The sequence below is a fragment of the Microtus pennsylvanicus genome, chromosome 11, assembly GCF_037038515.1.
Source record: "Microtus pennsylvanicus isolate mMicPen1 chromosome 11, mMicPen1.hap1, whole genome shotgun sequence".
Classification (NCBI taxonomy): Eukaryota; Metazoa; Chordata; class Mammalia; order Rodentia; family Cricetidae; genus Microtus; species Microtus pennsylvanicus.
In genome coordinates, this window is record NC_134589.1 from 50760426 (window position 1) to 50774703 (window position 14278).

The window sequence follows — 14278 nt, forward strand, 5'->3', positions numbered from 1 at the left end:
CCCTCCTGATTGGCTGGCCGTGGGGCCGAAAAGGAGGCCCTCGGATTGGAAAGGGACGGGGACCAGGAGGGAAAGCTAGCTGTGGCCGGCGGGGATTGGCGGAAGGATCTGGTACTTTCGCTCTTCGTTGGTAGGCGGAGAAGTGAGGATGGGCCGACGCAGAGACGCAACTCGTGATTGGTGGATGCGCGGCCCCCGGGGCACCAGCGATTGGTGGCCGGCCGAGTGCGCGGCGCTGATTGGACAATGATGTCAAGGCTGAAGGCCGGCTTTGAGTCCGCCCCGCCGCCTGGCATCCTGGCGGAAGGGGAAGGGGGGCAGGCGCGGTGGGGAAGATGGCGTACCAGAGCCTCCGGCTGGAGTACCTGCAGATCCCGCCGGTCAGCCGCGCCTACACTACCGCCTGCGTCCTCACCACCGCGGCCGTGGTGAGCAGCTCTGGCGCTCCGTCCTCTGTTTCCAGGCTAGCTGTGACTGGGTTTTCAGAAAACGGGTTTGGGCCGCAGAGAAGCCCAGAGGGTTTGGTCCCAGGGGTGGGTGGAGACATCCGGAGCTGACTCTAGGGTTCGGGATAGTCCCAAGGGTGCCAAGCCCGTGACCTGAAAAGGAAGTGCTCCTCCATGAGGGGACGGTCGGTTTCCGTGAGATGAAATCCAGACCTGTAGCGAGTCAGAGCTGTGGGAGCCGCCCACCCAGAAATGTGCCCCAGCTCTAGCTATGACCAGGTGACTAGTGGGAGCAAGGCCCGCTAGGTTCACAGACTTAATATATATTAAGAATAAAAATCTCGAATTGTCTGGAAACATCTTTCAGAAGACGGCCGGTGGATATAAGAATTGGCCACTGTACTCTAGTCCTAATGGTAGTGGGCCCTCGGGTCTCTTATTCAGAGTTGTCTCACCCAGATGGTTCAGGTGGTGACCACGCGACATACAGATTTGTAAAACGATGCTGTGGTCTTGTCTCTAAAATATCCCCACCTGCCTGCCTTATAGCATCCTCAAATATTGCAACATAAAACTTACATTGTGTATTGAGGATACAAAAACGGTTGTGCGAATTCTAAAGACTCCCATACCAGCGGTCACAAGCAAGACAGATTAAATTAACTCCAAGTGACCACAGAAATTATTAGAGCTACTGATCCTTTGTTGTTAATGCTGAAATTTTGTTTTATGGTTGATCTGATTTAAGAAGCTCTTTTTCCATTTCAGCAGTTGGAATTGATCACACCTTTTCAGTTATACTTCAATCCTGAACTAATTTTTAAACATTTTCAAGTAAGTGGTCTATGGCTACTGTGGTTAAAGATTCTACTATCGTTTTTTTTTCTTTATTGTTTAGTAAATAATAAATCCTGTCAGATACAGGCTCAAAAAATAATCCAGTAGGGGAAGCTCTGATTATAATTAAGTCTTATAGAGATGTAAGGAAGGAATTCTGCAGCCTGGTTGGGCTCCAAAATCATTTAAGAGCTGCTAGGTATTTGCGAGCCATGCATCATATACAAATTAGAATTGCCAAGGGTGGAACTAGGCGCAAGCAGGCAGGAGGTTGGCGAGTTCTGAGTTAGTTTGGGCTAGCTAGGGAGACCCTGTCTTAAGAAAATTGCTAAGGGTGGGAATTTGGAATTCATCTTCTATTTTTAGTTTCTGTATTTGACTACAACTAGTTTAAGAATTAATGTGACCGCCAGGCGATGGTGGCGCACGCCTTTAATCCCAGCACTCGGGAGGCAGAGGCAGGAGGATCTCTGTGAGTTCGAGACCAGCCTGGTCTACAAGAGCTAGTTCAGGACAGGCTCCAAAGCCGCAGAGAAACCCTGTCTCGAAAAAAAAAACAAACAAACAAACAAACAAAAAAAGATTTAATGTGACCATAATCCCAGCAGTCAGGAAGCCGAGGTCAGTTTGAACTACACATCAAGGAATTGTCTCAAAACATAAGCAATAGTAACAACAATCAATGATAATAGTGATGATGTGATTTGGGAATAAAACTGACCAAGCTAGCTGCCCAGGGAATCTCACAAGATCGTCTTTTGTCCGTTCCCTGTTGTTACTCCTTTTGGTGCAGCTCATATACACAGTTCTGGTAGAGTTTTAACACTGCGATCTGTCTTCCTGAAGTCAAATCATATTAACACAAGTCTGAAAGAACATTCTCTAAAACAGCATGTTGGCTTATTAGAGTACAATTTGAAGAAGTCTTTTTCCCGTGATTAAAATGCTAAAGAGGAATGTGTTATCATGCCAGGATGGTCATTCACACACTAGGTGAAGGCTAGATCTCCGCGGCTGTAGTTCCGCTTTGTTCCTGCTGTTTCTGTCCCAAATGGATTCCACTGCCTTTGTACCTGTTGCACTTTAGCTTGCCTTTCAAGACGCAGCTTTTGTGTGCCTTTAGATGTATTACCTTTTGTGTGTCTTTAGATATATTACCTTTTGTGGGCCTTTAGATATATTACCTTTTGTGCTAGAACATCTCTCACCCTTACTTGGGGTTTTTGTTTGTTGGTTTGGTTTGGTACGGGTTTCTCTGTGTAGCCCTGGCTGTCCTGGAACTTGCTCTCTATACCAGGCTGGCCTTGAACTCACAGAGATCTGCCTTCTCTGCTGATTAAAGGCTGTGATTAAAGGCCTGAGCCACCACCACCCTGCCATGGTTCAGTTACGTTAAGTTCGGAATTAGGAGGTTCTAGATTCGCCGTCAATAGTCTCCACTAGCTGCTTGCCCTTCAACAAGCCATAAGTCTTAAGCTTCCTTATCTGTGACGAGAGGACGATCACATTAGCTTGTCTATCTCCCAAGATTACTGAAGTCACATACGATAGTAATTCTGTAAAGTTCATGAGTAATTGTCGGTTGCTTAGGTGAGACTCCTCTTCTATCTCTTCCTGACTCTTGGAGCATTAACTTTTGTAGGAAGTTGACTTCAAACCAGAACCTGACTAACTGTCTTAGAATTTTTCCATCAGGATGGCTAGATCCCTGAAGTTTTTTATTTAGACCGCTTCCATAATTTGCTTAGCCACATAGTGTGGGCTTTTTGTGTTGTTTTATAAAAGGTAATTGTGATTTTGAATTTCTATCCTATCATCCATATAAATTTTACAGTCCAGTTAATATCTTCTAGTCTTTCAAGTAGAAGCATCACACACAAAACAAATCCAGAATCATATTGGGTGTTGTATTTGGATGGGTCCCACCTAGGACTTTGGAGCCTCAGAGTTGTCGAATGTCGTTTTTAATCTAACTAGAAATGTTTCCTGGTTATGTATTTTACTTAATGTGTCTTTCTCTTGCCCCACCCCCTTGCAGATATGGAGGCTAATCACCAATTTCTTATTTTTTGGTCCAGTTGGATTCAATTTTTTGTTTAACATGATTTTTCTGTATCCTTTTAAGTGGAATCAACATCAAAACTTTAGGTTCGCTTAGTATATATTGTAAGTTGAAACTGTTGCTCTTGTTTATTTTTGATAACATTTTAGTTATGACTTCTGGGTCTGTAGTTTGTAACTAGATCATAGTGTTTTGAAACTCTTTGTAACTCCTTGTTTACACAGGAGGTTCCAACTGTTAAAGATTAGTGTCCTTAGGCTGTGACTTATCGTATTATATTTGTAAACTAATGTCAGCATCAGGGCACAGTATCATTTCACAGCCTGGAGCATTGGTAACTCAACAGAATTTTCCCCAGGGTTTTTACAATGTGTTTCTGAAAGTGGGGACCATGACTGCAAGGCTTAAAAAAAAAAAAGTGAGTGCCAAAATGTCTGCTGGGCTCGACATATTTAGGCTCGTTGAAAGAAAGGAAGAGCCGCGGTAGTCGAAGGTGGTGATTGGGTGTGCTGCTCGGTATTCCTCTGCACCCATCACTCTAGCTCATCGCAGGAGACTCATAAGTTTCTAATAAAAGGTTTTCCCATATGTTTTTATGGACTAGAGTATAGAAATGCTTAGCCTGCCTGGCCTGGAGAAGTAGTTACCACACAAGGCTTCTTGGCAGGGGTTTCTTCAGAATTGGCAAACCAAGGAAGGGGCAAAGTCACGTGTAGTTGAAGTTGGGAAAGACGAAACTAGACATTGGAAGAGGTAGAATGCTCTTGCAGCATTTGAATCAGCTCCCCAGCCAGGGACAGCCTTTGTAAAATACGGTGCTAGTTCTCTTGTTGCCGAAAATGCTTGATGGGAAAAAAATGAAACCAGATTGCTACGTGAACATTCTTAGAGAAAAATGCAGCTTGGCTGTGTAGTATGAAGCCTAAGTATGTTTCCGTGGTTTTTTACATTTTAACTTCTTCTTATGTGTGTGTCTTAATATTTTCTTAACTTGAACTTAAGATATCGTTACTGTCGAATGCTAGAAGAAGGCTCTTTCCGAGGTCGGACAGCAGACTTTGTATTTATGTTCCTTTTTGGTGGATTTTTAATGACTGTATCCTTCACAAATAGAATACGGGAAAATCTTAAAGACCAGACTGTCTATTCCTCAATCTTCTCATCTGTCTTTCATGATTCACTTGCTACTCTGAACAAGCAGATAAAAAACCAGGGTGCTACCATTTATTTCACAGCCCTCTTTGACAGTTTCCAAGCCTAGAGGTTGGACAGGAGGCTCTGCTGAGCAAGAACTTTTAACCCAGGTGGGTTATCTTGAAGGATCTCAGTTACATCACTGTCGGTGGGTGACTTCACTTTCACTAAGTTGGTAAGACATGTTGTATTAAAGTCACTGTCAAAACTGATACAATATTTTTAAAAAGAAAGGGGTTTTATTGCGTGTACAGACTCCATGCTGTGTGCCAAAGCTTTGTTCCACCTGTGAAGGTGTCGGTGGGGAATGATCTTCACTGTACTTACTGACACAGGGATTCATGTTTTCAAAAAGGCCAGAGCATTACAAAAGCAGTTTAGTCTGCAGTAGCTATGATCTGGATGATTTAGCCCAAACCAGTTTTTGCCTGGTTACCTTGGATAATTAATTTCAGGCATTTCCTCTTGTAGTTTAGGAATCACCAGTACTTAGCTTTTCAAATTTAAGTGCAAGGGCAATCTCTAGTTCTCTTCCTTAGCCTTCCCTAGCCTGCTTTCATGTTGAATATTTTCCTTAATTCCACTTGCTAGCTTTTTGGTTTGTTTGTGAGCTTAGTTTTTTTAGGCCAGGCCTTCACAATAATGCTGGTCTACGTGTGGAGCCGAAGGAACCCGTATGTCCGCATGAACTTCTTTGGGCTTCTAAACTTCCAGGCCCCCTTTCTGCCGTGGGTGCTCATGGGGTTTTCCTTGTTGTTGGGGAACTCAATTATTGTGGACCTTTTGGGTAAGCGTCTTCTCACTACTTTTTTTTATTTTGTCACTGTCTTTCATGTTTATTCTGTTTAGTCTATGTATATAGCTATTGCAAGATTGTTTAATCTGAAAGATAATATTAGTTCATAGATCTTCAATAATTACATTTATCTTAAGTAAGGCGTATGTTGGTAGGGAACTTCAAATTGAAATTTTGATCTTCCTTTTTGTCCTTTATTTCTGGTTGATTATAGGTATCGCAGTTGGGCACATATATTTTTTCTTGGAAGATATATTTCCCAATCAGCCTGGTGGAATAAGAATTCTGAAAACACCATCTATTTTGTGAGTATTTAATACCATGTTTCACGTTCCATGCAGACAGATTATGATCGTGGTTCATTTTGGGCTCCCTTAGTTCCTGATGCATGTGGTTCATATCAGTGTTTGCAGATTGAGCAACATGGCCACAACGGGGGACTTTTGGATTGACCAGAAGCAGAGCAGGCCAGGGTTGTGCTTACTGGGCTTTTGACATTGTGGTGACTTTGTAATTACGCTTTTGAGTGACCACTAAAACTGTGTCCCAGAGAGGAGCCTGCTGGTTTTATTTCATTCTATTTTTCCTTATTATTATTTTTGTTGCTGTTGTTGGGGTTTTGTTTGTTTGTTTGATTTTTGGTTTTTCAAGACAGGGTTTTTCTGTGTAACAGCCCTGGCTGTCCTGGAACTAGCTAGCTATTGTAGAGCTGCCTGTCTCTGCTTCTTGAGTGCTGGGACTAAAGGTATGTGCCACCACTGCCTGGCTTGCCTGCTGGTTTTATGAAAGCTGCAGTCCAAGTTGAGAGAATGAACAGTGAAATGAGCCACACCATTCAGAGCACATTTCTGATGGCGTTCTGACGGGTAGAGCAGGTGGTGGAGATACACAGGGAAATCGAACAGAAACAGCTTTGACCTAAGGCCAGACTAGCTCTCCCACCACCAAGCAGTGTGATTTGAAGCACTTCTTTTTGTTTTTATGCTGAAGTTTCTTGAGCTAGAGTTTGATTTATAAGACCTGTTTCTGCTCTAGAATTTTGTGTCCTTGGCAACAATTACATTTAAAGGGGGCACTCACTGGTTAGTGGTGGTCTACACAAAGAAACCCTGTCTCAAAAAACAAACAAGGATCTTGATTCAGCAAAAAGGTTTGATAAAAATTCTGTTATAGAGTAGTTAAACAAAAAAGAATGATTAACAGCACTGGCTGTTCTTTTAGATGACCCAGGTTGAACCCAGCACCCAGAGAGCTGCTAACAACTGTTTATAACTCCACTTCAATGGGATCCAGCGCCATCTTCTGGTCTTTGCAGGCACTGCAAGCACATGATAGATGTACATGCAGGCAAAATACCCACAGACATAAAAATGAAAATAAGGGACTGGAGAGATGACTGAGGAGTTAAGAGTTGCTTTTCCAAAGGTCCTGAGTTCAATTCCCAGAACCTACATGGTGGCTCAGAACCATCCATAGCTATGGTCCTATGGATCTGGTGCCCTCCTTAGGTGTGCAAATGTACATGCCAGCAAAATACCTACATATATAAAACACGTAAGAAAATAAACTTTTAAAATAGAAGGAAAGTAAATAAGACAGAGAAGAAGAGTGAACTAGCAAGGTATGCTAGTATATGCCTGTCATCCCATCCTCTCTGAAGGCTGAGGCAGAAAAATTCAAAGTTTGATGTCAGCCTTGGTAACATAGCAAGTATCCATATCAAGAGGAAGTTTTTAATTAACAACAACAACGAAAAAACCAGAAGTGAGTGTCTTAATTAGGGTTTCTGTTGCTGTGAAGAGACACAATGAGCACAGCAACTCTTTTTTTCCGTTTGTTTGTTTGAGACAGGGTTTCTCTGTGTAGCAGCCCTGGTTGTCCTGGAACTTACTCTGTAGATCAGACTTGGCCTCAAACTCCTGCCTCTGCCTCACAAGTGCTAAGATTAAAGGCCTGTGCCACAGCCACCTGGCTCACAGCAACTCTGATAAAGGAAAACATTTCACTGGGGCTGGCTTAAGGTTTTAGAGGTTTACTCCATTATCAGTGTGGCGGGACATGGTGGCGTGCAGGCAGACATGGCACTGGAGAAGAAGCTGAGAGTTCTACCTCTCAACTCACAGGCAACAAGACGTGGTCTGTCACCTTGGGTGTAGCTTGAGCATAGGAGACCCCCCCCAAGCCTAACCCCATGGTGACACTCTTCCTCCAAGGCCTAATAGTGCCACTCCCTATGAGCCAAGCATTCAAATACATGAATCTTTGGGGGCCATACCTGTCCCAACCACCACAGGAGGTAAAATCTTCCATGGTTCTACTTTTATATAGCAGTTTCTTGACTGACTTTTAAGAGGTAGTCTTGCATCTTTCATACTTTTTTTTGATAATTTCCTACATGATTACTGTATCTACATCTTTCCACTTCTTCCTCTTGCCCTTTCAACTCCTGTGTATCCCTACTCCCTATCCAATTCATAGCATTATTATTATTATTATTCAGACATATACAAAATCTATTTGCCATTTAGTCCATGTAGTGTTATTTGTATGTAGATGTATTTAGGCTGAACACTTGGGATTGAGTAACTGAATATGCTTATTTTGAAATAGCTATATATTTTTAATTTCTTTTAAAGATTTAATTTATAAATGTGTTTACGAGGCTGTGAGCCTACATTTTATGTGCACTGTGTGCACGAGTGTATATGTGCCTTCCGGTGCCAGGGACATTGTGTCCCCTGGATCTGGAGTTACAGGTGGTTATAAACTCTCGGATATGGGTGCTGGGAACCAAACCTGTGTCCTCTACCAAAGCAGTAAGTGCTCTTAACTACTGAGCCATCGCTACAGCCCCTATCTGTAGACTTTCTTAAAATGTCTTTTTGTTTTGTTTTGTTTTTGTTTGGTTAGGTTTTTTGAGACAGAAGGTTTCTCTGTGTTGCCCTGGCTGTCCTGCAACTCGCTTTGTAGACCTTGACCTCATGGAGATCTGCCTACCCCTGCTGGGAGTAAAGGCGTGTTATGACCCCTCCACACCCCACTCACCCCAGCTAAAATGTCATTTTTAAACCTAATATGTAATAATTAAGTTTCCTAGCAGGGTGTAGTGGCACATGCCTTTAATTCCTGAGCACTTAGGAGGAAGAGGCAGGAGGCTCTCCAGGAGTTCAAGACCAGCCTGGTCTGCAGAACTAGTTCCAAGACATCCAGGGCTATACAAACAGAAGCCCTGTCTGCAGTGGGGAATTGGGGAGGGGGGCTGATTATGATTACTTTTCCATTATAAGTGCCCTACAGAATTTAGTGACTACATGACATTCTGTGATTCATATTTAACATAATTATGTTACTCCCTTATTAATAGACATTGACATTAGTTATAACTAAATTGATTCACCCCAACATGAAGTTCACCATGTTAGCCATTTTTAAGTGAGCAGTATAGTGGTGTTAAGTGCATTTGTGTCATACTGCTATGGCGACTATCCTTAGGATGCTTTTATGTTGTAATCCTAAAACTGCCCATTGATTTTTTTTTTAATTTATTTATTTTTATTTTGGATTTTCTAGACAGGGTTTCTCCACAGCTTTTGGTTCCTGTCCTGGAACTAGCTCTTGTAGACCAGGCTGGCCTTGAACTCACAGAGATCCACCTGCCTCTGCCTCGCAAGTGCTGGGATTAAAGGCGTGCGCCACCACCGCCTGGCCTGCCCATTGATTAATTTCTTTTTCTATCACCCAATAACCACCTTTCTTTTTGTGCCTGTGGATTTGACTCTTCGAGATACCTCATCGGCATTTATTGCTTCTGTAGTAAGTTAGTAAAGGAGGTAAGTTAATATAAATGTTAGATAATTGTGGAGCCTCTTTAGTTGGCAGGCAGAGATGGCACTGTTTGTGGAAGCCCTCAGGAATGAACTGCTTTCTGGTACTTCCAGTCTAAAATGGCTCTGGCACTGAATGGTCTCTGTGTGTTTCAGGAGGACTATTTTTGATACACCAGATGAGGATCCCAATTACAACCCACTACCTGAAGAGCGGCCAGGAGGCTTCGCCTGGGGTGAGGGCCAGCGCCTTGGAGGGTAAAGCAGCTGTGCCAATTATGAGACCCATCTGAGAAGGACTCAGTGAAATGTCCATTGGGATTCTTTTATCCCTTGTTGCAAAAGTGTGGACACTTTTGACAGCTTGACAGATTTTTAACTCCAGAAGCACTTTACGGAATGGTACACTGACTAACGCAGAAGACATTTCCAGCAGTTGCCAGGGTCCCTCACTATGCTGGTACTAAAAGTATAATCTCTTGGAGCCAAAAAACTGGAGAAACAGATACCCTGCCACCTCTGACAAGTACATGGGTACTTGAGCTCTGTGGCATGAGACAGGGCGTTTCCTCCTCCTCTTCTTTGATAGACAAGACCGTGGTGTAAATGGAAGTTTCAGAGAGGACAAAATAAAACTGAATTCCATCTCTCTCACACTGTATCTAAGCTTTCGTGTGATCTTTTAAATCATGGTAATGTGTTCTAGCTCTCCTGCATAGGTCTGAACACAGCAGTTTCTCGTGTCTCCACGGCTTTCGACTGGATTTCAAGATTGGAAATAAACAGCTGTTATGTACATCGGACTAGGTCAGAGTTGTAGCCTCAGTAGGAGGAAGATTGGTTTCTTTCATTAAGATAGTTCTCCGTCTGAAAACCACAAAGCTTCAAGTTAGACCACAGGAGGAGAGAGAAAGGAGGGTGATTTCTTGTACCGGAGGAATCTGTAGGAAAGTCAGCTGCAAACACAAAGCAACTGTGACATCTCTTGTAGCTTGGAATTTCTCCACTAAGAAACACCCAGATTAGGCTACCCTTTGTCATAGTACAGGAATATGAATGGGAAGCCATTGGGAATGTGTTCCTCTTGTCATTTCTTTCAAGAAAAGCTCAAAACCTTTCCAGAGCAGAGCCAAGTGCCTGGGTCACCTTCCCGGTCAGGTAGAAATGAGGGTATTTGAGTGAATGCCTGTCAAAGATAGCACATCTTGTTTTACATTCATGCTGCTTTATCAGAACCCAGAAAGACGATCTCAGACAGTCTTCATAAACCTCAGATAGGCAAGGGCTCCCCAGACTAGATCGTCCTATTTTGGCTGAGTTGCTTTCTAGAATGAGTTCTTTCTCAGAGGTTGGCATAGGGTTAAATAAACCAGAGTAGACAGTCGAGGTGAAGCTTCAGGTTGTCTTGAAAGCAGAAAGTATTTTAACGACTAAGTGGAATATATGTAAGGAATGAAATAAGTACATCTTACATGTTGCCAGTAAATACCTGAAAAGGATTTCATGAAACGTGTGTTAACGGGACTGCTTTTCTCTTGTTTAAAAGTCTTTTAAGTTTAATGACAGTCTTAGATTATATGATCCTCATGGGATTCTTAAGTTTAATCATTGTTTCTGTTCAAGAAAGCTTTATCCGTAACTTTTAGAAATTTATTTTTATTATTATTGCTTGCTTTTGAGCCAGAAATGAGTTTCTTTAGGTTTTATTTATTGTCCCTGAATTAATTTTGGATTTAGCTAATTAGTGGAATTTTTGTGGTAAAGTTTTAATTCTAAAATCTCTTTCCCTGCTGTTGATTTTAAATAGAGATACCTGTACATATTAATGGCTGGGTAAAGCAGGAAATGCATTTTGGATGCATAGTCTAAAGCAGTCTCTGGTTGCTTTTTGTTTTGGTTTGGTTTTTTGGTTTTTAGAGGCAGGGTTTCTCTATGTAACAGCCCTGGCTGTCGTTGGAACTCGCTCTGTAGACCAGAATGGCCTCAAACTTGCAGTTTCTGGTTTTTAGGAGGTCAATTCCTATTGGCAAAATGCCATGCTGTGCTCCACACTGTGCCCTGAAAATGCCAGTTTCAGTCATTTGGCCTCTTAGTTTGGCCAGTCCCACATTTGTGTCCCTGACCCTGTGTAGTCTGATAGGATCCCTTGAGCTTACCTGGGCACCAGGAAAAGCCCTCATTTTCCAGCAAACCTCTTGATTCTGGTTCTTCCAAAACACACTTCCTTTTTGTAATGTGAGTCAACAGAAAAGTGAGATTGGATTATGGGATTCTGTGAACACTTAAGCGTATATGAATATAGTTTGAGACGTCTTCTGGATTGTACGAGAAATAACTGAAAAGCACGCCTAAAGCATAGGGAGTTTTGTTCTGTTGTTATAGAAACACGATATATGTTCATTTAAAAGTGAATGGACATGCCAGTTGCATCTCCCTAGGAGATACATTTTATATACTTTGGTGTGCTTTTTTCACTATGAATTTTTACTTGCTTCTTCTACTTCTTTTTCTGTCATTCTTCTACGTCTTCCTGTCTTTTATATTTCTTTTGTACTTGTGTGAGGCAAAACGTCCACGTCCTGGATCTTGAAATGGAACCATAGCACTGTCTCTGGGGTCCTCTGGGGATTAGGAAACATTGGAGCTATTGGCATGTTGTGTACATGCTTCCTAGAATTGTCATGCCTTCTGCCACTGTTTTCCTTTGCCAGGTGACTTCTAGTTGGGTTAGCCAATATCCTGCCCTTCGTTCTCTTTAGGATGACTAAGCTACTTACTGTTTTGAGTTTTCATTAAAGCTCTTGAACCTTGCTTTTATGGTTAAGCGGCTCTACTCAGAAGTCTGCAGTCAATTCTTGGCCCTTATCAAATGCATATCTGTCTTCCTCTGAAGCTTGCTCCCACTTCCACCTAGCAGGGACCTCAATTTAAGTTCTTCAGTCCTTGAAGACCCTAACACTCAAATCTTAGTACGAAGGTCTATTTCATTGTCTTCTTTAAATCCCTATGAAGCTTCAAATCTGTATTAAAATTCTTATACCAAACCATACATTGTCTTGTACTGTTCTTAGCTGCTACATGTTAGTTTTGTTTCCTTCATGAGAATGTAAGCTCCTTAAGGGCAGGGACTATGTCTTAATTTTTGTATCGACCACAGTGCCTAGCACTGTGCTTGGCACATGGGTGCTGAATAAATACTTTGTTCATTTATCAGCAAACTATTATCTTGTATTTTTAATTATGAAAGGATTAATATGTATGTATGCGAACTTGTACCTAGTTGCTGAAATTTAAGATTGTTTTGAAAACAGTATGGAGCAAAGATAAACATGATCAAGGCAATGGTTTAATGGCCACGCAAGCCAAGGTGACCATGAGCTGGTATAGTCCCAGTCAGAACAGGGAGTCAGGTGTACAGACTTCACCACCTCAGATAAGAATGGAATGTGTCTGAAGGATCGTCTTCTAGAAGAAGGGTCAGGATATTCTTTTGAATACTTAGTGTGGTAGCTTCTTGATATGAAAGCTTAGTGTGTTAGCTTCTTTATATAAAAGCCACTGCACCACAGGAGACTTGTTTGGAGGGGCAGCAGATTTCAGACTGTCACTGAAGGACATGTGGACAACATGGTTTATGTAATAAATATTTAAAGTTTTCAACTCTGATTATTTTATCATTGAGGCTACTGAGTAAGTGGGTTACTAGGGACGAGTTCCTTATAGAAAAGTTACATTTTGCCTTCATTAAAAAAAAAAAACAGCCAATATTTTAAAACCATAACAAATTTTTGTTTTGCTTTTCTTAAAAAAGAATGGCTTGCATCATAACTGTTGCCTGTGATTAGTGGGTGCTTCTAGAGAAGGGGAGCGCGCGCGCGCGCGTGTGTGTGTGTGTGTGTGTGTGTGTGTGTGTGTGTGTGTGTGTGTAGACTCTATGCACATCAGGTCGGGTGCCTTTGGGAGCCAGAGTTACAGGTGAGAGTTGCCTGACGGGTAGAAGGAAGCAAACATGGGTTCTCTGAAAGAGCAGTATGCATTCTTAACCTCAAGCTCTGTCTCCAGCCTCAAGTCAGTATATTCTTTTTTGTTTGGTTGGTTTTTGTTTGTTTGTTTGTTTGTTGTTGTTTTTTTTTTTTTCGAGACAGGGTTTCTCTGTAGCTTTGGAGCCCGTCCTGGAACTAGCTTTTGTAGACCAGGTTGGCCTCAAACTCACAGAGATCTGCCTGTATCCGCCTTCCGAGTGCTGGGATTAAAGGCATGCGACACCACCACCCAGCTAAGTCAGTATATTCTTAAAATGCATCCTAAACACACTCAACATGGACATTTTTATTAGCCCTCAGTTATATTGTTGGAAGCTCGATGAAAATATCTGGTTTTTGTTTGACTTGGTTTTTAGCTAATCAGATATGTTTATGAAAGCCACATTGTAAATGGTATTTAGATAAGTATACAGCGATATTTCATGTTGCCATCTAACACAGCTTGTCGACATGATGCGTTTCGAGTGGACATGGATCAGTTAATGATGGCTGTGGGCATGTGTAGAACTGGATTGGAAGGCTTTACTAATCTTGAAAGCATTCCTGATTTTATAAAGGATGGTCATTAACCTGATTCCTACGCAAATTTTCTGGTAAACTTGGGTATAGTAGGGTTTTATGGGGACCCAGAATTCTTATTAAGGCTTTGAAGCATCTCAGAGGACCAAGGCCACAGGCCACATCAGATTCCACAACAGACTGGGAAAAGTCCATGTCTGTGTGTATGTGTGTGTGGGGGGGGGGGGGGGTTAAAAAGTAAGTCCACGTACTAAATTTGGTGAATATCATTCACATGCGTTGAGAGCATGTTTATTCACTGGCAGTCACATTCCCTGTAAGAAAAAGCAAACTGGTCTGAAGAACAGGCTCAGCGCTTAAGAGGACTGGCTGCTCTTCCCGGGGACCTGGGCTCCAAGCACTCAAAAGGAGGCTCACAACTGCCTTTAACTCTTATTCCAGGGGATCCATCACCCTCTTTCTGGCCTTTGTGAATATTGCATGCAAATAGCTCACAAACATACACACAAGTTAAACGCCCACATCCTCCCAAAAAGAAAAATGTTAAGCTAACCATT

The 14278-nt window shown here is 42.2% G+C and overlaps 1 protein-coding gene across 1 annotated transcript; it reads left to right on the forward strand.

The window, feature by feature from the left end:
- The first annotated feature begins 274 nt into the window (after positions 1-274).
- Positions 275-9820, forward strand: Derl2 (derlin 2). The gene is made up of 7 exons (XM_075991832.1): positions 275-428; positions 1215-1280; positions 3322-3395; positions 4348-4441; positions 5131-5326; positions 5550-5640; positions 9316-9820. Exons 1-7 carry the CDS (start codon positions 336-338, stop codon positions 9419-9421), a joined length of 720 nt encoding a protein of 239 aa, XP_075847947.1. The 5' UTR covers positions 275-335; the 3' UTR covers positions 9422-9820.
- The last annotated feature ends 4458 nt before the right edge of the window (positions 9821-14278 follow it).